Here is a 27,519-nt window from a genome sequence, read left to right as displayed (position 1 = left end):
CATTTAGCTACACTTTAAGTATCATCATGGTATATATGCATCTATTACACAGTAGTCATCTTCTTTGCTCAAAGGGTTCTCATATACTCCACTTCTTGTTTTTTGTTAGTAATAAACCTGTAAGAGAAGAAAAAACCTTATTTAATTTATGTGAATTCCCATTTAACATATATTAGAGGTGTATGAGCTAAATTAATTCTATAGGATAATCTGGTGGTGAGGGGCGTGGCTAGGATCTTAAAAGATCAGGGGCACAAGCCCCGAGACATATATTCCCCCCACTCCCCCCCCCCCCCCGAAAAAATTTTACGTACATATCGGAGATAGCATATCTATAACGCTAAGGCTCCTATAGCTACACTGCCAGATAGAATTGGATGCATTGTCTCAGCAGACAGTATCACACATGATAGGCTTAGATACATGGCCCCAGCAGACAGTATCACACATGATAGACCTAGGGCTCATTCAGACGAGTGTAATTCTCGCCCGTGTGCTGTGCGTTACAACAATGCACATCACAGGGACTCATTGATTTCAATGGGAGCTATTGACGCACGCGTGAGTTTTCATGCAGCGAGTGTCTATTGCGTGAAACTTACTGCATATCCTATATTCGTGTATTTCACGCACCTAGCCGCCCATTGAAGTCAAAGGGTGCGTGAAAACCACGGACAGCACACGGACGACATCCGTGTGTTGTCCGTTTTTCACGCATCAATTACAGTGAAAAAAGAAAACTGCTTGCATGTGTGTGAAAAACACATGCCACACGCAAAGCACACTGAGGCAAAAACACAACGCACGCGGACAGTTTTTTACGCACGGAAATCTGTCACACTCGTGTGAATGTAACCTTAGATACAGGGCCCCAGCAGTAAGTATCCTAGTACTAACCCTCAGGGGCAAATTTGGCATTTCTGGGGCCCCAATCAAAGTTATGTCTCGGGGCTCTAATCAAAGACACCTGTAGAGTGTTCCCCACACAATGCCCCCCTGTATATAGTGTCACAACCACCCTGTATGGTTCCACACACAGTCTCCCTGCCATACATCCCCCTTGTAGATAGTGTCATGGAGTCCTCTGTAGGTAGTCCCACATGATAGGCTTAGATACATGGCCCAGCAGACAGTATCACACATGATAGACTTAGATACAGGGCCCCAGCAGTAAGTATCCTTGTACTAACTTATGTTCACCCCCCCCCCCAACAAAAATGTGTTGTGTGCGTGCATGTACGTGTGTGTGTGAGTGTGTGTGTGTGTGTATATATATATATATATATATATATATATATATATATATATATATATGAATATGAGACATCATATTTATAGCACTACGACCCTATAGCTATGTATAGGATTAGATACATTGGCTCAGCGGACAGTATTACACATGATAGGATTAGATATAGGGCCCAGCTCGCTGACATTGAGGCTCCATCGCTGGACTTAGGAAAGTTAATTCTAAGAATTGCTTTGCTTTTTTTATGCGTCATTAATTTTTTGGGTGTATTTGTGTTTTTTTACAGGTTCGGTTGTTGGATTACGTCAGATTTGAGTACTACCTCGATTACAGATTTTTTTATTCTCAATAAAATGGTTAATGAGGGTTGTGTGTTTTTTTTTATTTCAATAAAATATTTTTTCTATGTCCTTGTATTTTTTTACATTTTATTACTACCACCTTAGTAATGGCCGCTGGCTGATTGACAACGTCCATTACTAAGGTGAGGCTTAGTGTTAGCCGGTGAAAAGGCTAACACTAACCCCCATTATTACCCCGCTACCCACCGCCACCAGGGGTACCGGGAAGAGCCTGGTATGATCCAGTGCCCGACCATCTGTAGTGACGTTCGGGAACTGGGGCATCCGCAGGCTGGTATTATTATGCTGGGAAAGGCCAAAAACAGTGGCCCTTCCCACCCTGGTAATGCTAACCTGCTGCTGCTATGCTGTATCTGGCTGTTATCAAAAATGGGGGGGACCCCATGATGTTTCTTCCATTGAAATAAAAAAATGACGTGGCATCCCCCCATTTTTTATAACCAGCCACATACAACATAGCAGCAGCAGCATAGCATTACCAGGGTGGGAAGGACCACTGTTTTTAGACTTTCCCAGCCTAATAATACCAGCCTGCGTGGCCGCCCCAGTACCTAACCATCACTACAGATGGTCAGGTACTGGATCATACCCAGCTCTTCCCAGTACCCCTGGTGGCGGTTTGTACCGGGGTAATAATGGAATTAGTGTTAGGCTGGATTCACACGAGCACATTACGTCCGTAATAGACGGAACGTATTTCCGCCGCAAGTCCTGGACCGAACACACTGCAGGGAGCCGGGCTCCTAGCATCATAATTATGTAAGACGCTAGGAGTCCCTGCCTCACTGCAGGACAACTGTCCCATACTGTAATCATGTTTTCAGTACGGGACAGTAGTTCCACGGAGAGGCAGGGACTCCTAGCATCGTACATAACTATGATGCTAGGAGCTCGGCTCCCGGCAGTGTGTTCGGTCCGGGACTTGCGGCCGAAATACGTTCCGTCCATTATGGACGTAATGTGCTCGTGTGAATCCAGCCTTAGCCTCTGCACCGGCTAACACTAAGCCCCGCCTTAGTAATGGACGCTGTCAATCAGCCAACGGCCATTACTAAGGCGGTAGTAATGAAGTTTAAAAGAAAATACAAAGAGATAGAAAAAATATATTTTATTGAAATAGAAAACCCCCACACAATCCTCATTAACCATTTTATTGAAAATAAAAAAAACCGTAATCGAAGACCTCGAATCGGACGTAGTCCAACAACCGAACCTGTAAGAAAACACAAATACACAAAAAATCATTAGTAACTGTAAAGGGAAGTGTCCCTATTTATATATATATATATATATATATATATGGATGTGTGTGCGTGTGCGTGTGCGTGTATATATATATATATATATATATATATATATATGGATGTGTGTGCGTGTGCGTGTATATATATATATATATATATACATATACACACACACACACACACACACACACACACACACACACACACACACACACAGCATATATAATACTTATAATGTCTCATGAGCCAGGGCTGTAGAAACACAGCCCTGGTCATGAATACAGTTGTAAACAAAGCTGGGCAATTAGCATTGCCCTGCTTTGTTTGGACACCATGGAGACAGGAGATAGTTTGATCTCCTGTCTTCATTTCAAATGTCCCGTGCGCACGGACGGTCTCGCGCACGCGATCTTGCGGTATTACGCACGCGCACGAGATTACGCGCGGGTGCTCATGAGTCGGCTGGTGATATATTATCACCATGCCGACCCATGCTAGCCGGGAGCGAGCGCCACTCGTCCCCCGCTGCGAGCGTACCGGCAGCATTAAATAGTCCTGCGTGGGTATGCTCAGCAGCAGAGTCTACACCACCACACCACCAACGAGAGCTACCTACCTGCTTCACCATGGACCGGCTCACCTCTCCTGTCCTGCCTCTCTCCTCCAACGACCTGCTCCTGTCTCCTGCTCCTGCCTCTGCTCCCATGTTCCACCAATGGAAAACGCTAAGTATCAGTGTAGCTACGGCTACACTTTAAACTCTCCCTCTCTCTCTGTCAGTCCCTGTTTACCCTTGCTGTCCCAGAGTAACCCTCGGTGCCCCTGAGTCCCTGAAGTTAACCCTTGCTGCAACCTGAAGTTAACCCTTGCTGTCCCTAAAGTTAACCCTTGCTGTCCCTAAAGTTAACCCTTGCTGTCCCTAAAGTTAACCCTTGCTGTCCCTAAAGTTAACCCTTGCTGTCCCTAAAGTTAACCCTTGCTGTCCCTAAAGTTAACCCTTGCTGTCCCTAAAGTTAACCCTTGCTGTCCCTAAAGTTAACCCTTGCTGTCCCTAAAGTTAACCCATTGCTGTCCCTAAAGTTAACCCATTGCTGTCCCTAAAGTTAAACCATTGCTGCCCGAGTCCCTGAGTTAACACTTACTACCCCTTGCAGTCCCTGAGTTAACCCCCTTGCTGACGTGCGCATCCCCTGTTGTATCCCTGGTTAACCCTTGAAACATTTAACTCTTCCCATTGTTAATACTTTACCTGATTAACCCTTAGTGTACAGAGGTCGCCTTGTCGTGGCAGGTGGGCTAACACTTTTTGATCAAAATGTGCACTAAGAACCTCCCTATTTGTAGGTAGATTGAGCTTTAGTGCATATCTATTTATATTTAGTGGTTTAGGTGGCATTAGTGTTGCAGGGTGCTGTCGCCATTTTTTTATATCTGCTGTATATCTGCAGTCACAGGTGTTCTTGCACCTGCGTATTTTGTATCATTTAGTTGGAATGTGCTGTTCAATTTTTGTTGTGTTTATGGTATCCATATATGTGGGGTTAGTGACTGCCTCCACTTGTTGTTCTTGCACTCCTCCCACTCTGCCCTGGGTGATTTTAATCAGTTCAATGCTGGATCCTACCATCCCCAGGTATATATGTAGGCTTAGTCCCAGTTCTGGGTGTATGTGCAGCGTAGGTTCCCACCTTACAGAGGTCGCCTTGTCGTGGCAGGTGGGCTAACACTTTTTGATCAAAATGTGCACTAAGAACCTCCCTATTTGTAGGTAGATTGAGCTTTAGTGCATATCTATTTATATTTAGTGGTTTAGGTGGCATTAGTGTTGCAGGGTGCTGTCGCCATTTTTTTATATCTGCTGTATATCTGCAGTCACAGGTGTTCTTGCACCTGCGTATTTTGTATCATTTAGTTGGAATGTGCTGTTCAATTTTTGTTGTGTTTATGGTATCCATATATGTGGGGTTAGTGACTGCCTCCACTTGTTGTTCTTGCACTCCTCCCACTCTGCCCTGGGTGATTTTAATCAGTTCAATGCTGGATCCTACCATCCCCAGGTATATATGTAGGCTTAGTCCCAGTTCTGGGTGTATGTGCAGCGTAGGTTCCCACCTTACAGAGGTCGCCTTGTCGTGGCAGGTGGGCTAACACTTTTTGATCAAAATGTGCACTAAGAACCTCCCTATTTGTAGGTAGATTGAGCTTTAGTGCATATCTATTTATATATAGTGGTTTAGGTGGCATTAGTGTTGCAGGGTGCTGTCGCCATTTTTTTATATCTGCTATATATATATATATATATATATGGATGTGTGTGCGTGTGCGTGTATATATATATATATATATATATATATATACATATACACACACACACACACACACACACACACACACACAGCATATATAATACTTATAATGTCTCATGAGCCAGGGCTGTAGAAACACAGCCCTGGTCATGAATACAGTTGTAAACAAAGCTGGGCAATTAGCATTGCCCTGCTTTGTTTGGACACCATGGAGACAGGAGATAGTTTGATCTCCTGTCTTCATTTCAAATGTCCCGTGCGCACGGACGGTCTCGCGCACGCGATCTTGCGGTATTACGCACGCGCACGAGATTACGCGCGGGTGCTCATGAGTCGGCTGGTGATATATTATCACCATGCCGACCCATGCTAGCCGGGAGCGAGCGCCACTCGTCCCCCGCTGCGAGCGTACCGGCAGCATTAAATAGTCCTGCGTGGGTATGCTCAGCAGCAGAGTCTACACCACCACACCACCAACGAGAGCTACCTACCTGCTTCACCATGGACCGGCTCACCTCTCCTGTCCTGCCTCTCTCCTCCAACGACCTGCTCCTGTCTCCTGCTCCTGCCTCTGCTCCCATGTTCCACCAATGGAAAACGCTAAGTATCAGTGTAGCTACGGCTACACTTTAAACTCTCCCTCTCTCTCTGTCAGTCCCTGTTTACCCTTGCTGTCCCAGAGTAACCCTTGGTGCCCCTGAGTCCCTGAAGTTAACCCTTGCTGCAACCTGAAGTTAACCCTTGCTGTCCCTAAAGTTAACCCTTGCTGTCCCTAAAGTTAACCCTTGCTGTCCCTAAAGTTAACCCTTGCTGTCCCTAAAGTTAACCCTTGCTGTCCCTAAAGTTAACCCTTGCTGTCCCTAAAGTTAACCCTTGCTGTCCCTAAAGTTAACCCTTGCTGTCCCTAAAGTTAACCCTTGCTGTCCCTAAAGTTAACCCATTGCTGTCCCTAAAGTTAACCCATTGCTGTCCCTAAAGTTAAACCATTGCTGCCCGAGTCCCTGAGTTGACACTTACTACCCCTTGCAGTCCCTGAGTTAACCCCCTTGCTGACGTGCGCATCCCCTGTTGTATCCCTGGTTAACCCTTGAAACATTTAACTCTTCCCATTGTTAATACTTTACCTGATTAACCCTTAGTGTACAGGGACAGTTATATTAGGAGGGAGTGGGACAGAGATAGTGAGCGTGTGAGAATTACAAGTAACTTATGTGTATTGTGTTGTAACGTAACTTCTATGTATGTTTAGGTAAGTGGGTGGCGGTATAATTAGGATTGTGATACCGTGTTTATACTGTACTGTGATTAGTTACTGTATTTTATATATGAGAGTGATTACTGTATGTTAATAAATATCTATTTACTATACGGTCTTATTCCCTTGAGTAGCAGCAAAAGCAAGCAGAGCGACGTTAGTATAAAGGAAAGGTAGGGGAACTAAGCATAACCCTAGTGGCCTTGATTATAAAGGAGGTAGTAATAGCGGGTGACACTAACCAGTGAACCCCGCTATTACCCCACCCCCTTTTACAGTAACACAGGTGGTAAGCTTATCTAAGCCCATGTGTGATGCTGTCTGTTGGACCCTGTATCTAAGCCTATTACAAGGCAGGCTTAGATACAGGACCCCAGCAGGCAGTAATGATGTCACACTTACCCAGTTCTTTGGTGCAGCGGATGTCCCGACACCATCCAGCGTCGTGACGTCATGCGCGGCGCACAGCGTCGTGACGTCATGACGCAAGAAGACGTCAGGACTTCCACTGCGCTCGGGAAGGAGGGTAAGTATAGTGGTATTACTGGAAAAAAAGAGAACAATGATCCAGCGCAATGAAGTTTAAAATGGAAACACAGTTCCAATTTTATTCCAAATTCTTTTAAAAGGATAACTTCCAGATGCAAGGAAAAACCATTTTGATGATGCCTACGTATACCACGTCCTTCGTCATGGCTTGTTAATATAGTGTTATTACTATAGTAATAGGGGACGTGTATTTTATGACATAGGCCCGAGTTACTATAGTAAATTTCTATAGAAGTATTGGGCCCTCAGCCTGGTTGCAATCGCGACCGCTGCCCGGTCGCAATCGCGACCTCTGTAGCGTCAGTTGCCCTGGGCAGCGGGCCAAAGATCCGGGACCCGAGGCCCCGGAGGTCCGGTGCTAGCGACGCCCCTGCTTGTGGTACATTTGATGTTTGAATGGAAGAACATGAAGACCATTAGGCCTTATTCTTAATTGGATAATAGACATTCTTTTCTTATCAGTCTTCTCACTATATCCCATTATGACAAAACTAAATTAGGTTTGCGAAAATGTATGAACATTTTCAAAAATTAAAAAATATATATCACATTTACATAAGTATTCTGACCCCTTTGCTTTGACACTCAAGTTTTCTCAGGTGCATTCTTTTTCAATCATTCATCCTTGAGATGTTTCTACAACACGATTAGATTCAACCTGTGGTAAATCCAACTAATTGGACATAATTTGGCTTAGATATAGTCTTACAGTTGACAGATTAGAGCAAAAACTATGAAGAAATTGTACAACTCCAAGACAAGATTGAGAAAGAGATCTGGGGAAGGGTATACAATATTTTCTGTATCAGTAAAGGTCCTGAAGAACATAGTCATTTAAATGGAAACAGTATGAAATCACCAGAATTCTTCCTAGAGCTGGTCACCAAGCCAAAACTGAGAAATTATAGAGAAGGGCTTTGGTAAGGGAGGTGACCAAGTACCCGATGGTCACTCTGACAGAGCCCCAAAGTTCTGCTGTGGAAATAGGAGATCATTGCAGAAAGACAAACATCTCAGCAGCACTCCACCAATCAGGCCTTTATGGTAGAGTGTGCAGATGAAGACACTACATAGTAAAAGGCACATACAGTAATAGCTCACTTGGAGTTTGTCCCAAAACACTTAAAATTCTTAGACCATGAGAAACAAAATTCTCAAAACCAAGATTGAACTTTTTGGCCTGTATGCCGCTTGTCAAATTTTACAGGAGGGGAGGGCATAAAATAAAATAATCCAACAAGTGCTAACCTTTTAAAAAAATGCCCGCCGCTGCAGCGATGACAACCCATTCGCCACTGCTCCGGTCCCATGCCATTCATCGATCATGTGTCTCTGCAGCCAATTGCTGGCCTCGTGAGTCGTGGACGATTCGTTACCACAGCCCGAGCTTCCAGGACCGGAGCGGCAGAGAGAGGGGTGTCAGTGCTGGATTGAGGTAAGTTTCAAATGGTGATAACTTGTTTGTTTATTATTTCATACTCTCTCCTGCTCCCCTGCAAAATTTAAAAACTCCCGGATAACCCCTTTAAGCTTCACCTCCCTTAATTCCTGAGCAATAGGTTTTCTGATTTATGTTGCAAAGCTGGGCTTTCGCTTTTTCTACTCATTATTAACCCACCTGTCTTGACCATGTGTGGCGAGCTACCTGCTTCTACCTGTTCCCATTTATCACTGTATCCTCAAACATGCCAAAATTTGCCTGTCCAGATCTCCTTTTCTGGCAACGATTCTGCCTACTGATTCTGTACTGTGCTTCTGGCTTGTTTTCAGCTGTTGCTATTGGAGACTATTCAGGGAACTGCAACCTGCTGTTCACTCTAGGAAAGTCTACACCTATATGAGGAGGTTAAGGGTGCAGAATGGATAATCCTTTAGACTCTGCACCCCTCTATAGCCCTAAGGCTAAAACTAATAGTGACCCAAAGAGTTCACCTCCTGGTTTATTAAAAGTATACTCACCATTTTCCCTTGTGAAAGTTGTAGAAGTGAGAAAACCATCCTTTGTGTATTTCGATGAAGTAGTTGAATCTTGTGCAGGGTCATCATTACTACTGGGTAATGGACTATACTTTTTGTCAAAAAATATTACTGCATCTTCTGAGTTGTGAACTCTGTATAAAACTGAGGAACAACGAGAGATCACCGATGAGTGGATTGATTTAAAAAGAGGTCGGAATCCTGGTTTACCCGCATCCTTGGAGGTTTGTCTCTCCTTTGGAAGCAATCTTGATGTTTTTATTATGCATTGTTGGTTACTGATAAAATCCTGGTCAAATTCTGTCCTACATATGCGGTTTGCCTGTTGTAGCTCATTAGTATCGGTTATAAATGTGTTCTTATTTACTCCATTTTCAGTTATGGATTGTAAAGTCTGTTGAATAGGACTTAACTTTTCAACTGCGTTCTTGATATTTATGGCAATTTCATAAGGCCGCATTATTTTAACCATACTATGCAGTATACGCTCGTTGCCAAATAATACTTCCAGTGATGGGATGTCTGCAGCGCACAACTGCAGAATATCAGGTAACCATCTATTATTTTCAGATACAGAATATGTAAGACATTGAAGGCTCAATGGCTTCAAAGGATCTAGATGGTTTTCAAAAGAAAGGATATCTATGAAATTTGGCATTTGACAAAAAAACATTTTATTAGTGTATGGACTGGATAATTCTAATTGGTTCTTATATGCAATAATGTTAATTAATATACTTTGCTTTGGTGATAGGTTGTGTAAGGCAATGTAATCCAAATGTGTTACAGATGAAGCATTTTTTTCAGATGTGCTCTCATCTGAACCTATTGTAGATTTTGGGTGTAGAGCAAATGTGTTGGATAAAGGGTCTATATTTCCTATCATGCTATTGACATGATCGGTAGGTTCTGTAATGACAGATTCACAATGTAAAAATGTCTCTCTCTTGTTGTCTCCAGATGTTGCTGTGGTTTCTTCAGCTGAGTTGCCTTGTTCATTGCTCATGTCTATGGGCTCCTTTGAGCTACAAGTGACAATTTGATCACTAATATCATTTTCTGTTATTTTTCCGGTCTTTTTTAACCAGTTAACCATTCCAATAGTTAAAGACAGCTCAGTGTCACATAGTTTTAATAAACATTCTCTTCCTTTCCATGTATTGTCAAGACTGTCTTCTCCATCAAGTCCTAAAGCTGGTTGAGAGGCCATATTTTCCTCAGATCCCACACAAAAGCTATATAGGGATGTTGGGTTGTCAATGTTATGACTAGGCACAGACAAGTCACAGTCCTGAACAGGCCAGGGCTTCTTTTCACATGAGTCACAAAATAACTCATACAGGGCATCTCCACTGTAACTATCCCGTGGAAATGGTCTAACATTGCCCACTTCATTTTTGCCTTCATCCAGTGCAGAGTCATAATACCCCTCATCACTGGTGGACATTGGTGATTCAGCGTCATGAATATTCTCACTAGAAGACATCAGATCATTGTAGGATAAGTTGGAAACTTGATCTCCTGACAAGCTTTCATTCATTTCTTCATTATTTATTTCATGACAAACTGGTGATGTCATAGTTTCAGAAAGTACATTTGAACATACACTTGTTGCAGATGAAGTCATGTGGCCACGTAGTCTTGAGAAGTCAATAGACTCAGATTTGGCTGGGGAGGCAAGTTGCTCTACTCCTCCTTGAAAACTGGCAGCTATGGAACTTGGCTTAGAAATAAATGTGACTCGGCTGGATTCAATATCAATAAAAGAGGCACTTTCGTCTGCAAAAATTTCCCCACAGCCAGTAAGGGAGTCAAAACTTTTTAGAGAAGCAACATCCTCACAAAGTGCTTTGAAAGACTCGACAGCATCAATGTACATGTCACGGTCAGGGCAATCGTGAAGAAGGAACTCATCTGAAGGCATCTCATTAATACTTAGTTGATGTTGTTTTTCACCTGCATTCATTTCTTTCATCCTAAACACCATTGGCTGGCTCTCATCTTCTGATATGACATCGTGTTGCTTATTCTTCTTTAAATTAAATATATTCCTTAAACTTTTTCTGGATTTTCTTAGAGAAATCCTTTTCCTTGGCAGTGATTTTGCAACAGATGGTACAAAAGGCATCTGAGGCACAAAGTTTCTATAGTCTATCATGGTTTGTTTACATGTCGCTTGTCTGTTGGCTTCTATATCATTTCTTTTTCCACCTTGATCTTCTACAAGGCCTGGGGAACTGAGACTGTTTGGTATCCGGCCAGGTGCCATTTGACCAGAAAGTTTCTCTGGCTTCTCATCTTTTATAACACAGTCATGTGTTTTACTTTTTCTTAGAAACCTTGGACAGCGGACATTATCAGCCTCCTTTGTGCAAATACCATTAGACATTCTTTGTGTCTGTACAGCATTCTTTTTGCTATAACATTCATTAACATTTTTCTCAGGTACTACATTCTTTTTTTCTTTGTGTACAACTGTTGGTACCTTTTCTGGAGGGTTTTGGGTATAACTTTTTATAAAAGTCTTTCCACGAATATCACAATCATTTACATTTTTCTGAAGTTCTACATTCTTTCTTCCCTTATATACAACTGTTAGTACCTTTTCCGGTGGGTGTTGGGCATAACTTTTTATAAAGGTCTTGCCACGAATCAGCTCCATTTTGAAATATATATTTCTGAAAATAAAGCAAAACACATTTAGAAAATATTTTAAACAGTGGAGTCCTTTTTATGATATAAGTAATAAATATTAGTCACTACAGAAAATAGGCGTCTATCTTCTCTAGCGACGGATGCCAGAGCGTTGTATTCATACTTCTCATAACACCACCTACTAAAGCAATCCGACTCTCTAATGAAGGTCTTGCTAGACTGAATATGTTTAGATACATTGTGCACTGCAAAATAAAAATACAATTATTAAAACAACTGAGTGCCGAGTTTTACACTGATAGCTGCTACGGAGTGGAATCCTACTTGTCCTACTTGTGCACCAAAATAATTAGAATGCTGTTTATCTCTTTCAGGAAAATATATATATATATATTATTATTATTTTTTTTTTTTTAAATCTATTGCATAGTAGGAGATTAACCCCTTAAGGACGCAGCCTAGTTTTGGCCTTAAGGCTCAGAGCCCATTTTTCAAATCTGACATATTTCACTTTATGTGGTAATAACGTGGGAATGCTTAAACCTACCCAAGCGATTCTGAGATTGTTTTCTCGTGACACATTGGGCTTCATGTTCAAGGTAAAATTTGGTCGATATATTCAGTGTTTATTGGTGAAAAATTGCAAAATTTAGAGAAAATTTTGAAAAAATTGCATTTTTCAGAATTTAAATGCATCTGCTTGTAAAACAAACGGTTATACCACCCACAATAGTCACTAGTTCACATTTCCCATATGTCTACTTTAGATTGGCATCGTTTTTTGAACATTCTTTTATTTTTCTTGGACGTTACAAGGCTTAGAACATAAACAGCTATTTCTCATATTTTTAAGAAAATGTTAAATGCCTTTTATTTAAGGTACCTGTTCAGTTCTGAAGTGGCTTTGAGGGGCCTATGTATTAGAAACCCTGATAAAACACCCCATTTTAAAAACTAGACCCCTCAAAGTATTCAAAACAGCATTTAGAAAGTTTTTTAACCCTTCAGGCATTTCACAGGAATTAAAGCAAAGTGGAGGTGAACTTTGCAAATTTCATTTTTCTTGCGGAATTTCAATTTTATTCATTTTTTTTTCTGTAACACAGAAGGTTTTACCAGAGAAACACTACTAAATATGTATTGTCCAGATTCTGCAGTTTTTAGAAATGTCCCACATGTGGCTCTACTGCGCTCGTGGACTAAAACACAAGCCCTAGAAGCAAAGAAGCACCTAGTGCATTTTGAGTCCTCTTTTTTATTAGAATATATTTTAGGCAGCATGCCAGGTTTGAAGAGGTGTTGAGGTGCCAAAACAGTAGGAATCCCCCAATAGTGACCCCATTTTGGAAACTACACCCCTCAAGGAATTCATTTATGGTTGTTGTTACCATTTTGACCGCACAGTTTTTTCACAGCACGTATTTGAATTGGGCTGTGAAATGAAAAAAATGTCATTTTTTCCAATAAAATGTCATTTGTGATCAAAATTTCTTATTTTCACAGGGAACAAAATACCCCATTTGGTTGCCCAATTTGTCCTTAGTGTGGCAATACCCCATTTGTGGTGATAAACTGCCGTTTGGGCCCATGGGAGGGCTCAGAAGGAAAGGAGGGCTATATGTTTGTTGGAGTCCAGATTTTGCTGGATTGGTTTTCGGGTGCCATGTCGCATTTGCAGAGCCTCAGGGGTATCAAAGCAATGGAAACCCACCAAAAGTGACCCCATTTTGGAAACTACACCCCTCAAGGAATTCATATATGGTTGTTGTTAGCATTTTGAGCACACAGTTTTTTCACAGCACCTATTTCAATTGGGCTGTGACATTAAAAAAATGACATTTTTTCCAATAAGATGTAATTTTTTATCAAAATTTCTTATTTTCACAGGGAACAAAATGCTCAATTTTGTTGCCCAATTTCTCCTGAGTGCAGAAATACCCCATTTGTGGCAATAAACTGCCGTTTGGACCCATGGGAGGCCTCAGAAGGGAAGGAGCGCTGTGTGTTTTTTGGAGTCCAGATTTTGCTGGATTGGTTTTCGGCTGCCATGTCGCATTTGCAGAGCCCCAGAGGTATCAAAGCAATGGAAACCCACCAGATGTGACCCCATTTTGGAAACTACACCCCTCAAGGAATTCATTTATGGGTAATGTGACCATTTAGACCCCATAGTTTCTTCACAGAACTTATTTGAATTGGACTGTGAAATTTAAAAAAAAAATTATTTTTTCCAATAATATGTCATTTTAGCTCAAAAATTCTTATTTTCACAAGAAATAAAATACTCCATTTTGTTTCCCAATTTGTCCTGAGTGCGGCAATACCCCATTTGTGGTGATAAACTGCCGTTTGGGCCCATGGGAGGGCTCAGAAGGAAAGGAGCGCTGTGTGTTCTTTGGAGTCCAGATTTTGCTGGATTGGTTTTCGGGTGCCATGTCGCATTTGCAGAGCCCCAGAGCTATCAAAGCAATAGAAACCAATCACAAATGACCCCATTTTGGAAACTACACCCCTCAAGGAATTCATTTATGGGTGTTGTGACTATTTTGACCCCATAGTTTTTTCACAGAACTAATTTGAATTGGGCTGGGAATGAAATCAAAATTATTTTTTTCAAATAATATGTAGTTTTGGCTGAAAATTTCTTATTTTCACAAGAAACAAAATACCCCATTCTGTTGCGCAATTTGTTCTGAAGGCCGCAATACCCCATTTGTTGTGATAAACTGCCGTTTGGGCCCATGGGAGGGCTCAGAAGGAAAGGACCACCATTTGGCCTACTGGGGATTTTCTAGTGCGAAGTCATGTATGCAGAAGCACCTGAGGTACCAGTACAGTTGAAACCCACAAGAAGTGACCCCGTTTTAAAAACTACACCCTTAAGGCATTCATCTAGAGGTGTAGTGAGCATTTTGACCGGAGACCTACACCCCATAAACTGTAATGTGGGTTCTCCCGGGTATGGCAATACCCTACATGTGGCTGTTATCAGCTGCCTGGGCACACAGCAGGGCCCAGAGGGGAAAGACGAGGGGGGATAAGCTGTGCGGAGTGCATCAGGGTAAGTAAAATTTGGGTAAATTATAAACCAAGGGATGTATGATAAATTTTAAAACACGCTTTCATACAGAGCTCTGGTTATTCGGGACACGTGTCACATTGATATATTGTGTCATCCATTATCGCCCTCTTTTAGCAGACTTTGCACCTCTTTTGACTTTTTCCCTTCTTGCCAGTTTGGGGAACTTCTCCTGGAAAGTGTTGCCGCCCAGGTATGATGTGTGTGGCCCCGCTTCCAGAAGTACTGGGTGCCCCCCCTTCTTGGTCCCTAAAGATTAGGTTCTTGATAATCACCTCTTGAAATTCCAGGAAAGTTCCCGTCTGGCCTGCACATCGACGTAGCACGTACGCATTGTACAAAGCCATCTATATGATGTGCACGGCCAGCTTCTTATACCACACCGCATGGCGCTGTAGGGCTTCAGGATTTGATCTGACAAGTCCACCCCTCCCATGTACCTATTGTAGTCCAGGATGCAGTCTGGTTTGGGGGTGGCCTTTCCTTCATATATCCTAAACCTGTAGGTATACCCTGATGCACTCTCGCAGCTTATACATCTTCACGCCATACCTTGCCCTCTTACCCGGCAGGTACTCGCGGAATTGAACCCTCCCTTTAAAATGTACCAGGGACTCATCAATAGAAATACACTTCTCGGGGGTGAATGCTTGGGAAAACCGGGCACTGGAACGGTCTAATAGGGGTCTCCGTTTATACAAACGGTCAAAACTGGGGTCATCTCGGGGTGGGCACGGCTCATTATCAGTATAATGTAAGAAGCGAAGTATTGCCTCATTTATTTATTTTTTAAGGTTCCAGTTCAGTTCTGAAGTTGCTTTGAGGGACCCATATATTAGAAACCCCTATGAAATACCCCATTTTAGAAACTGGACCCCTCAAAGTATTCACAACAGCATTTAGAAAGTTTATAAACCCTTTAGGTGTTTCACAAAAATTTAGAGCAAAGTAGAGGTTAAATTTACATTTTTTTTTGTCAGAAAATCCTCTTTATACCATTTTTTTTATAACACAAAAGGATTTATCAGAGAAACGCAAATTAATACGTATTGCCCAGATTCTGCAGTTTTTAGAAATATCCCACATGTGGCCCTCGGGCGGTAATGGACTGAAGGAGCGGCCTCAGGAGCAAAGGAGCGCCTAGTGGATTTTGAGGCATCTTTTTTATTAGGCACCATGTCCGGTTTGAAGAGGTCTTGTGGTGCCAAAACATTGGAAACCCCCCAAAAGTGACCCCAATTTGGAAACTAGACCCCTTGAGTAATCCATTGTAGTTTTCTTGGGGTGCATGCGGATTTTTGATCAGTTTTTATTCTATTTTTAGGTGGCGTGGTGACTAAAAAACAGCAATTCTACTATTGTTTATTTATTCTTTTTTTTTACAGCGTTCACTGTGCGCTATAAATGACATATTCACTTTATTCTGCAGGGCGATACGATTATGGCGATACCAGATGTTTATAGTTTTTTTTTATGTCTTATGGCGTTTGCACAATAAAATACGTTTTGTAAACAATCATTCACTTTTTGTGTTACCTTATTCTTAGAGCCAGAACGTTTTTATTTTTCAATCAATAAAGCCGTGCGAGGACTTATTTTTTGCGTAACGAACTGTAGTTTCGATCAGTACCATTTTTAGGTACATGCGACTTTTTGATCTCTTTTTATTCCATTTTTTGGGAGGTGAAGTGACCAAAGAATTGTGATTGTGGTACGGTTTATTATTATTTTATTTTACGGCATTCATCGTGCGGGATAAATAATGAAATAATTTTGTAGTTCAGGCCGTTACGGACGCGGCGATACCAATTATGTATAGTTTATTTGTTTGTTTATATATTTTTATTAATAATAAAGGACTGATAAGGGAAAAGGGGGGATTTTTACTTTTATTACTTTTAAATCTTTTATTTTCTTATTTTTACACATCTTTTTTTAACTTTTTTTTTACTTTATTACTTTGTCCCACTAGGGGACATGAGGGCAGGAGGCCCTGATCGCTATTCTAATACACTGCACTACATGCGTAGTGCAGTGTATTAGAACTGTCAGCTACTCACTGACAGCAAGCATAGTGGGTCGTGACGTTGTCAGGACCCACTAGGCTTCCGTCTATGGCATAGCCGGACGCCATTGTTTGGTGTCCGGTTGCCATAGTCACCATCGCCGGCCGCTATTGTGTAGCAGGCCGGCGATAGCAGCTTAACCCCTAAAAAGCCGAGATCTCTATAGAACGCGGCTTTTAAGGGGTTAATCAGCGGGGACACAGCGATCGGTCCCCGCTGTAGGAGCTGTGACAGCTGCTGAACAAGACAGCAGCGTCACAGCTCCTGTATGTGTCGGGAGGACGGCCGAAACGGCCGTTACTCCCGTGACGTACTATTACGTCATGGAGCGCGAACGATACAGCTGCCATGACGTAATAGTACGTCAAGGAGCGGGAAGGGGTTAAGTGGTTAGCTGTTGGCTTAAAGCACTGGTGTCCTAGGTTGAAATCCAACTATGGACAACATTTGCATGGAGTTTGTATGTTCTCCCTCTTGTTGGTGGGTTTTCTCCAAGTTCTCTGGTTTCCTCCAACATTACAAACACATACTAATAGGTCAATTGTCTTCCTAATTGGCCATAATGTGTGTGTATGGAAGACAGAAATTAGATTGTGAGCCCCATTGGGGACAGGAATTAATGTTAGTGATGAAAATCTCTGTTCAAGCACCTGGAAGTAAATAAATAAAAAAAATAAGTATAAGAAATATCTCAGGTAAAACAGGAAGAATGTCCTAGGATAAAACTTAATATAGCCAGTAGAATAAAACCTAATGGACATAGAGAAAGAAAATTAAATAAATTCTTGTAATGAAATGTTCCTGAAGCCAAATGTGCATGGCATTCTAATGTTTTTTCATCTAAAATCACAGTTATCACATGGAACAAAAAAAAAGATCTGGTCTTTAGAGGAATCACATATGGTGGCTGCAGAGAACAGATGGAGTATTCTGAAGGACCAGCAGACTTGACATGAAACTTGTGGAGCACCGGGCAATTTGTCAAGATTCATCATTGTTCGTTCAGTGACTACTATATTTAATGCTTAGCAGGCAGAGGGCTACAGCTTTTCTAAGGGTATGTTCACACGTAGTCAACCAAAACGTCTGAAAATCCAGAGCTGTTTTCAAGGGAAAACAGACCCTGCTTTTCAGACGTTTTTTGACCAACTCGCATTTTTCGCGGCGTTTTCGCGGCGTTTTTTACGTCCGTTTTTGGAGCTGGTTTCATTGGAGTCTATGAGAAAACAGCTCCAAAAACGTCCAAAGAAGTGTCCTGCACTTCTTTTGACGAGGCTGTATTTTTACGCGTCGTCGTTTGACAGCTGTCAAACGACGACGCGTAAATAACAGGTCGTCTGCACAGTATGTCGGCAAACCCATTCAAATGAATGGGCAGATGTTTGCCGACGTATTGTAGCCCTATTTTCAGACGTAAAACGAGGCATAATACGCCTAGTATACGTCTGAAATTTGGCCGTGTGAACATACCCTAAGGGTATGTTCACACGGCCAAATTTCAGACGTATACGAGGCGTATTATGCCTCGTTTTACGTCTGAAAATAGGGCTACAATACGTCGGCAAACATCTGGCCATTCATTTGAATGGGTTTGCCGACGTACTGTGCAGACGACCTGTTATTTACGCGTCGTCGTTTGACAGCTGTCAAACGACGACTCGTAAAAATACAGCCTCGTCAAAAGAAGTGCAGGACACTTCTTTCAGACGTTTTTGGAGCTGTTTTCTCATAGACTCCAATGAAAACAGCTCCAAAAACGAGTTGGTAAAAAAATGAGTTGGTAAAAATGCGAGTTGGTAAAAAACGTCTGAAAAGCAGGGTCTGTTTTCCCTTGAAAACAGCTCTGGATTTTCAGACGTTTTGGTTGACTACGTGTGAACATACCCTAAGGTGTAGGTTTCATGGCACCATTTATTGTACCGCATAATGTACTGGCAAGCTGAAAAATATTATGTGTGGGGTGAAATGGGCAAAAAAACAGCGATTACGCATTTTTTTAGGGGTTTTGTTTTTATGGCGTCCATCAGGCGTACATTTTCACCTTATTCTACAGGTTGATACGATTACGGCGATACCAAATTTTTATGTTTTGTTTTATGTTTTACCACTTTTAAAAAAATAAAACTTTTTGCTAAATTAAAAAAATCTTTTGTGTCGCCATGTTCTGAGAGCCATAACGTTTTAATTTTTCCATAAATTTAGCGTTGTGTGGGCTTCAATTTTGCAGGGCAAGCTGTAGTTTTCACTGATACCATTTTGGGGTATATGTGACTTTTTGATCACTTTTTATTTCATTTTTGTGGTGCGCTAAGGTGACCAAAAACCAGCAATTTGTGTGTTTTATTTATATATATATATATATATATATATATAGTTTTTTACGACTTTCACCGAGTGGGTTAAACAACGCTATATTGTGATAGTTTGGACTTTTACGGACGCGGTGATACCAGTTATTTTAACTTTTATATTTTTTAACATTGATTTAGGGAACAAATGTCAAAAGGTTTTTTTTTTAAAACTTGTAATGCTTTATTTTTTTGGAACATAAAAAAACCTTTATTTAACGTTTTTTTACTTTTTTTATTAGTCCCCCTAGGAGACTTGAAGCAGCGATCGTTGGATAGCTTGCTTGATATACTGCAATACTAATGTATTGCAGTATATCGTGATTCTGACAGTCTCCTTTGAAGCCCTACCGGAGGCAGAGCTTCAAAGGAGTACAAAGATGGCAGACCTGGGGGCCTTTGTTAGGCCCCCAGGCTGCCATAACAACCGTTGTTAACGACCGATAGTGCCGCGGGGGGGGCCCGATGGCTTGTTTCAGGGGGCGCCCCCCTGATTCTAAGGGTATGTTCACACAGTGTTTTCAAGCGTATTTTGGGGCGTTTACGCCTCTAAAAACACCTGAATAATCGGAAGCAGAACGCTTCCAAACATCTGGCTATTGATTTCAATGCGAAAAACGGCGTTCTGTTCCGACAGGGCGTTTTTTACTCGCCCATTTTTCAAAACGGCCGCGTAAAAAAAACGACCGCGAAAAAGAAGTGCATGTCACTTCTTGGGATGTTTTTGGAGCAGTTTTTCATAGACGCTATAGAAAAACAGCTCCAAAAACGTCTGTTAAAAACGCAGCAAAAATCGTGAGTTTGATTAAAAAATTTCTGAAAATCAGCTGTTTTCACTGGAAAACAGCTCTGTATTTTGAGACATTTTTTATTTTGTGTGTGCACATACCCTAACACTTTAAATGCAGGGGTCGCGATTGACCTCGGCATTTAAGGTGTTAAAGAAGCTCTGTCACCAGATTATAGGTGCCCTGTCTCCTACATAATCTGATCGGCGCTGTAATGTAGATAACAGTGGTTTTTATTTTGAAAAACGATCAATTTTGAGCAAGTTATGAACAATTTTAGATTTATGCTAATTAGTTTCTTAATAGACAACTGGGCGTGTTTTTACTTTTTACCAACTGGGCATTGTAAAGATTGCACCAAAAAAAGAGAACATGGAGTCTATAAGTCAAAAGATAAAACAAACTTTATTTCATAAATTCTAAAAAATCAGTACATGAGCTGTTTAAAAATGAATCACCACAGATGACAGAAAAAGGCCCGCCAAACGTTGAGACAATTATCGTGAGAGGGTTCACATAGCGATCATATGTCCACATATACGTTGGTATACAATATCATGAAAAAGTGCATAGTGCAAAGTAAAGAGAAGTGTATGACGTTGACAAATCAGCATCATACACTTTTCATCGTTCCAGCCCAGCTTCTTTCACTGCACACACAGCGTGATCTCGCGAGATCACGCTGTGCTGTGAGTAAGTCCCACAGAAACTTTACTGAAGTGTCGGGAGTTTTAATAGACATCGCATCCTGGCTGGAGGCAATGTCTATTCACTCTCAAGACACTTCGGTAAAGTTAGTGTGTGAGTAAGTGACAGCACAGCATGATCATGCTGTGTGTGCAGTGAAAGAAGCTGGGCTGGAACGATGAAAAGTGTATGACGCTGATTGGTCACTGATTGGTCAGCATCATACACTCCTCTGTACAACGCCCAGTTGGTAAAAAGTTAAAACATGCCTAGTTGTCTATTAAGAAACTAATTAGCATAAATCTAAAATTGTTCATAACTTGCTCAAAAATGATAGTTTTTCTAAATAAAAACCACTGTTATCTACATTACAGCACCGATCAGATTATGTAGGAGATCGGGCACTTATAATCTGGTGACAGAGCCTCTTTAAACTCTTAAGGACGCAGCCACTTTTGGACCAAATGACACAGCATCATTTTTTAAATCTGACATGTGTCACTTTATGTGGTAATAACTCTGGAATGATTTTACCTATCCAAGCGATTCTGAGACTGTTTTCTCGTGACATATTGTACTTTATGGTAGTGAAAAAATGTTGTCAATAAATTCAATATTTTTTGTGAAAAACACCAAAATTTAGGGAAAATTTGCAAAAATTTGCATTTTCTAAATTCAAATGTATCTGCTTGTAAGACAGATAGTTATACCACACAAAATAGTAACTAGTTAACATTTCCCATATGTCTACTTTATGTTTTGCATCATTTTTTGAACATCCTTTTATTTTCTAGGACGTTACAAGGTTTATAAGTTTAGCAGCAATTTCTCACATTTTCAAGAAAATTTCAAAAGCCTATTTTTTTAGGGAACAGTTCAGATCTGAAGTAGCTTTGAGGGCCTTATATATTAGGAACCCACACAAATCACCCCATTTTAAAAACTGCACCCCTTAACAGCATTTAGAAAGTTTCTTAACCCTTTATGCATTTCACAGGAATTAAAGCAAAATGGAAGGGAAATTTGCAAATTTCATTTTTTTTGCAGAAATTCCATTTTAATAAATTTTTCCTGTAATACTGAAGGTTTTTACCAGAGAAACACAACTGAATATTTATTGCCCAGATTCTGAAGTTTTTAGAAATAGCCCACATGTGGCCCTAGTGTGCTACGGGCTTGAAACAAAGGCCGCAGAAGCAAAGGAGCACCTAGTGGATTTTTCGGCCTTCCTTTTCTTAAATTATATTTCAGGCACCATGCCAGGTTAGAAGAGGTCTTGTGGTGCAAAAACAAAGGAAACCCCACAAAAGTGACTCCATTTGGGAAACTATACCCTAGAGGAATTCATGTAGGGGTGTAGTGAGCATTTTGACCACACAGGTATTTCATAGATTTCATTAGAATTGGGTAGTGAAAATGAAAAATTACATTATTTTCCAATAAGATGTAGCTTTACCTCAGAATTTTTAATTTTTTCAACAAATAAATGAGGAAAAGCCCCCAAAATTTGTAAAGCAACTTCTCCAGAGTTGGAAATACCCAACATGTGGTCATAAACTGCTGTTTGGGCAAGCGGCAGGACTCAGAAGGGAAGGCACGCCATTTAGCTTTTGGAGTAGAGATTTTGCTGGATTGATTTCTCTGCACAATGTTGCATTTGTAAAGCTCCTAAGGTACCAATACAGTGGAAACCCCCCAAAAATGACTCCATTTGGGAAACTACACCCCTAGAGGAAATCAACTTTTGACCCCCCAGGTGTTTCATAGATTTCATTAGAATTGGGCAGTAAAAATGAAAAATTTTATTTTTTTCCACGAAGACGTAGCTTTAGGTCAAAATGTTTCATTTTCTCATCAAATAAAGGAGAAAAATCACCATAACATTTGTAAAGCAACTTCTCCGGAGCACGGAAATACCCCATATGTGGTAATAAAGTACTGTATGAATATACATCAGGGCTCAGAAGGGAAGGAGCGCCATTTGGCTTTTGGAGAGCAGATTTTGCTGGATTGTTTTTTTTGCACCATGTCGCTTTTGCAAAGCCCCTTAGGGTATGTTCACATGGCCAAATTTCAGACGTATACGAGGCGTATTTTGCCTCGTTTTACGTCTGGAAATACGTCTCAAATACGTCGTCAAACATCTGCCCATTACTTTCTATGGGTATAACGCTGTATTGTCCACACGACGCGTAATTTTACGCGTCGTACGGCAATTACGACGCGTAAAATTACGCCTCGTCAAAAGAAGTGCAGGACACTTCTTTGGACGTTTTTGGAGCTGTTTTCTCATAGACTCCAATGAAAACAGCTCCAAAAACGGACGTAAAAAACGCAGCGAAAACGCCGCGAAAAATGCGAGTTGGTAAAAAAACGTCTGAAAAGCAGGGTCTGTTTTCCCTTGAAAACAGCTCTGGATTTTCAGACGTTTTTGTTGACTACGTGTGAACATACCCTTAGGTAGCAGTACAGTGGAAACTCCCCAAATGTGACTCCATTTGGCAAACTACACCCATTGAGGAATTCATCTAGGGGTGTGTGAGCATTTTGACCCCACAGGTGTCATAGATTTTATTAGAAATGGGCAGTGAAAACGAAATATGACATTATTTTCCAGTAATACGTAGCATTAGTTAAAAAAATTTCATTTTCTCAACAACTAAAGGAGAAAAAGCAACATAACATTTGTAAAGCAACTTCTTCAGAGTAGGGAAATACCCCACAAGTGGTTATAAACTGCGATTTGGACACACAGCAAGGCTCTAAAGGGAATGAGTGTCATTTAGTATTTGGAGTGGAGATTTTACATGATTCGTTTTTTGACACCATGTTGCATTTAGCTATAGTACCAGTACAGTGGTATACCCCAGAAAAATTACCCCATTATGGAAACTAGATCCCTCAAAGAATTTATCTAGGGGTGTAGTGAGCATTTTGACCCCACAAGTGTTTTGCAAAAATGAGTACACAATAGATGTTGCAGATTAAAAATTGCCGTTTTCCACAGATATGCCATTTCAGTGCCCAATGTGTTGTGCCCAGCTTGTACCACCGTAGACACACATCCCATAAATTATTAAGCGAGTTCTCCAGAATACAGTAATACCCCATATGTGGTCATAAATTGCCGTTTGGGCACACTGCCAGGCTCAGTTGGACCACCATTTGGCTTTTGAAGCGCAGATTTTGCTTGTTGTTTTACTGGTATTTCAGTGGGGGCATATGTAAGCTGTGCGGAGTACATCAGGGTATATGTAAGCTGTGCGGAGTACATCAGGGTATATGTAAGCTGTGCGGAGTACATCAGGGTATAATAGGATGATGTAATAATGGGGTGAATGAATAATCCATGGATTGGTGTGGTACGCTTTGAACCAATCCTTTATGCACAGGCCGGGTTTATTGGGTATTATACAAAATATCTGCGCTCCAGTATTGCCTAATCTTTGACTTCTTCACTAGCCCTATAAGCAGCACAAGGCCCTAAAGTGTCCTCATCTCCGCTGCATCCATGTGGGGTATTTAGTGAAATTCTACTGGACCTAAAAAATTTGTCTGGGCCATCATTTAGCATCATTTTGCATCATTGCGTTTTGAGAGTCATAACGTGTTATTTTTCCGGTGACGAAGCTATGTGAGGGCTTGTTTTTTGTGGAACGAGCTGTCATTTTTATTGGTTCCATTTTGGGGTACTGCGATTTTTTTTTATTACTATTTATTCCATTTTTTGGGAGATGAGGAAACCAAAAAACAGCAATGCTAGCACGGTTTTTATTTTTTACAGTGTTCACCGTGCAGTATAAACAACATGTTAACTTCATTCTGTGGGTCGATACGATTACAGCGACACCAAGTTTATATAGTTTTTTTTTTAAAGTTTAACTACGCTCCCACAATAAAAATACTCTTTCTAAAAAAATCATGTTTTAGTATCGCTGCGGGAGGGCTTGTTTTATGCGTGACGAACTGTAGTTTCTATTGGTACCATTTTGCGTTACTTGCAACTTTTGATCACTTATTACATTTTTTTTGAGACAAAATGACCAAAAAATCAAATACTGTCATTGTCCTTTATTAATTTTTTTTACGGTGTTCACCGTGCGGTAAAAATAATGTGTTTTTTTTTTTCACGTTTTCATTTTTTTTCTAATTAGAAAGGAGTTGATCAGGGAAACAGGGCGATTGTTGTTTTTATTAGTTAAAACTTTATTTCTTTCACATTTTTTTTTACTTTTTCCACTTTTTTTTTTTTTTACACTGACCTGGGGACTTGAAGATCTGGTCTTCTGATCCCCGGTACAATACACTGCACTACTTATGTAGTGCAGTGTATCGTAACTGTCATTCTTCATTTGACAGTTAGTGTATTAGGCCCTGCCTCGGGCGGGACCTAATGGGCTTCCGTACATGGCCAACCAGGAAGCCTAGCAACGGCTTCCTGGTTGCCATAGAAGCCATCGCCACCCACGCTCCATCGCGGGGAGGGCAGAGGGGGTACAGAGGGAGCCCCCTCCCTCTGTCAACCTCTTCAATGCGGCGGATGCCATTGACCTCCGTTGCAAATAAAATGTACATATAATGTTCTAAAGTTTTGTACATTTTTACTTATCTTTGGTTTTGATTTTCATATATAAAGAGAAATGTCATTTTGTAAAATTATTCCTTACCTGGGAGGGGCTTAGTTGTCATCTGACAAAATTATGTGACAGGGAGATTAAAGCTACAGGCTGCTAGAATCTAATTCTAATACTAGAAACCAGAAGTATAACAATTCCAGGGCCCAGGACCTACTCTGCCACATAAAGTAATACCAGTGTTTATTCTCTTTATTGTGCAACTGCATTGCATTAATTATCTCTGTACTGTGACATCTCTGTGTGCATTATACTTGTATTATGATGCTGTATTTATTATCCCTGTGCTGTGACATCAATTAATTCATTATGCTTATATTATGACATCACTGACTGTGGTCCATAGCCACTACCTGTGACATCACTGTGCGCATTATTCCTGTCCTGTAATATTACAGTGTTTAAGATCTATGTACTGTGACATCACTGTGTTTGTTTAGTCATGATTTGTGACATCACTGCGGTCCTTAGCTGTGACTGTTTATTATGCTTGTACTGTGATATCACTGTGCTTGTTCTCTTGTTTTGTGACATCCCTTTTTGCATTATCTCTGTATAGAGTGATACACTGTGACCATAATTATCGTGTGCATCATCCCTGCACGGTGTCATCAATGGGACTATTATTCCTATGCTGATAGCTCTCTTTGGTCATTATTCCTGTGCAGAAATATAACTGTGTCCCTTATCCTTTTATCACAATTCCTTTCTGAAGAATCCATACTGATTATATACTAAAATAAAATAGGAAAGTACAGTAATTCATGTGTTGAATTTCCTGCACCTGCTGCAAAACATATGTCTAAAGGAAATTCTAATTTAGATTTGAAGGGCCCTAATTTCCATAAGGTACAAGACAACAGGATGTGCTGCCTGTTACACAGTCAGTACATGTCCAATGCACTGCGGTCCATAGAACTATGTACATTACTCCCTTTAGTACTGAAATATTCCCAATGACTAATGCCGACCATGACATCAAATCTCGCTCATAATCAAAAATGAGCATGTATTTTACCAAGCACCAAAATATAAAATAGCTTATTATAGCATGCCCCATGGCAAAAACTGCACAATATCAGGTACTGAATAGTCAGACTGTAGAACATCAGCGCGCTGTGCACCAGAAACAAAGGATTGTTCTCCTCAAAGAAAGCAGCATCAAATCTCACACGACAGAATTCACCACAGCTACATTGATCTGTGCTCTTAAATGAAAATGCAACCATCATGAACACACGCTAGCTGCTAAAAACAGGAGGCGTTCAGTAGGAAAACCCATCCTTCAGCAGCGCTCATCTGTGCAGGGCCCCTCATGTGAACTGTATGGGTAATTATAGACTTCTGCTGCTGTGTGCAAGGGAAGGAGACGCAGGCTGCATACAGGAATGTGAGATGTAAATGTATTATCTTCACCCAAGAATCCTGCATCAATATGACGGGCATTGAAAATATAGATAATAAGATCAATCAGATAAAAAAAATCATGGTCATTTTTGGAATAAGGTTTACGCAAGCATTTATGGAATAAAAAATATATAGTTTTCAGGGTTAGATTAATAAAAGGCCTAGTATAATATATTACATGGTCTCTGATACAGATAATGTTGTTTACCTTTGAGCATCTCATCTGATGCAATCTGTCTTCTAGATATAACACCCTCCATCCCAAATCTGCCTTATAAATGAAGGAGAGAGATTCTCTACTCACCGTTCAGCTTGCTGGATCCTCTCGGTTCAGTGTATTTTCTTATTTTATGGATTACTAGGATTTCTCCCAAGAGATGGTGATGTAGGAAACAGTGCTTTAGATGTGGAGACTGCTTGCCCTATGCTAGCTCTGGTATCCACCCCAATCACATCTGATACTGTCTCAGCACATGTATTTTCAGCTCTGCTCATATAGGCTCCGCAATGTAAAATGTACTAGAGATGTGCACATAGCTGTCTCATCCAATAGTCAGCCCTCCTTAAAGAGACTCTGTCACCAGATTTTGCAACCCCTATCTCCTATTGCGCTGCAATGTAGATAAGAGTAACATTTTGTTTTTTTAAAAACGAGCATTTTTGGCCAAGTTATGACCATTTTTATATTTATGCAAATGAGGCTTGCAAAAGTACAGCTAGGCATGTTTAACGTTAAAGTACAACTGGGCGTGTATTATGTGTGTTACATCTGGGCGTTTTTACTTCTTTTACTAGCTGGGCGTTGTGTATAGAAGTGTATGATGCTGACGAATCGGCATCATCCACTTCTCTTCACAACGCCCAGCTTCTGGCAGTGCACAGACACAGCGTGTTCTCGAGAGATCACGCTGTG

General features: G+C 40.9%; 1 protein-coding gene across 1 annotated transcript; it reads right to left on the bottom strand.

The window, feature by feature from the left end:
• Positions 1-27,128, bottom strand: AMER3 (APC membrane recruitment protein 3). The gene is made up of 3 exons (XM_075863951.1): positions 26,911-27,128; positions 8,925-11,620; positions 1-117 (listed from the first exon to the last, which is right to left on the bottom strand). The coding sequence occupies exons 2-3, from the start codon at positions 11,602-11,604 to the stop codon at positions 80-82; spliced, it is 2,718 nt and encodes a 905-aa protein (XP_075720066.1). The 5' UTR covers positions 11,605-11,620; positions 26,911-27,128; the 3' UTR covers positions 1-79.
• Positions 27,129-27,519: the final 391 nt, after the last annotated feature.

This window comes from Rhinoderma darwinii, chromosome 4 (genome assembly GCF_050947455.1).
Source record: "Rhinoderma darwinii isolate aRhiDar2 chromosome 4, aRhiDar2.hap1, whole genome shotgun sequence".
Classification (NCBI taxonomy): Eukaryota; Metazoa; Chordata; class Amphibia; order Anura; family Rhinodermatidae; genus Rhinoderma; species Rhinoderma darwinii.
The sequence above is the reverse complement of the archived record's forward strand: the minus strand, read 5'-3'. Positions and strand labels throughout refer to the sequence as shown.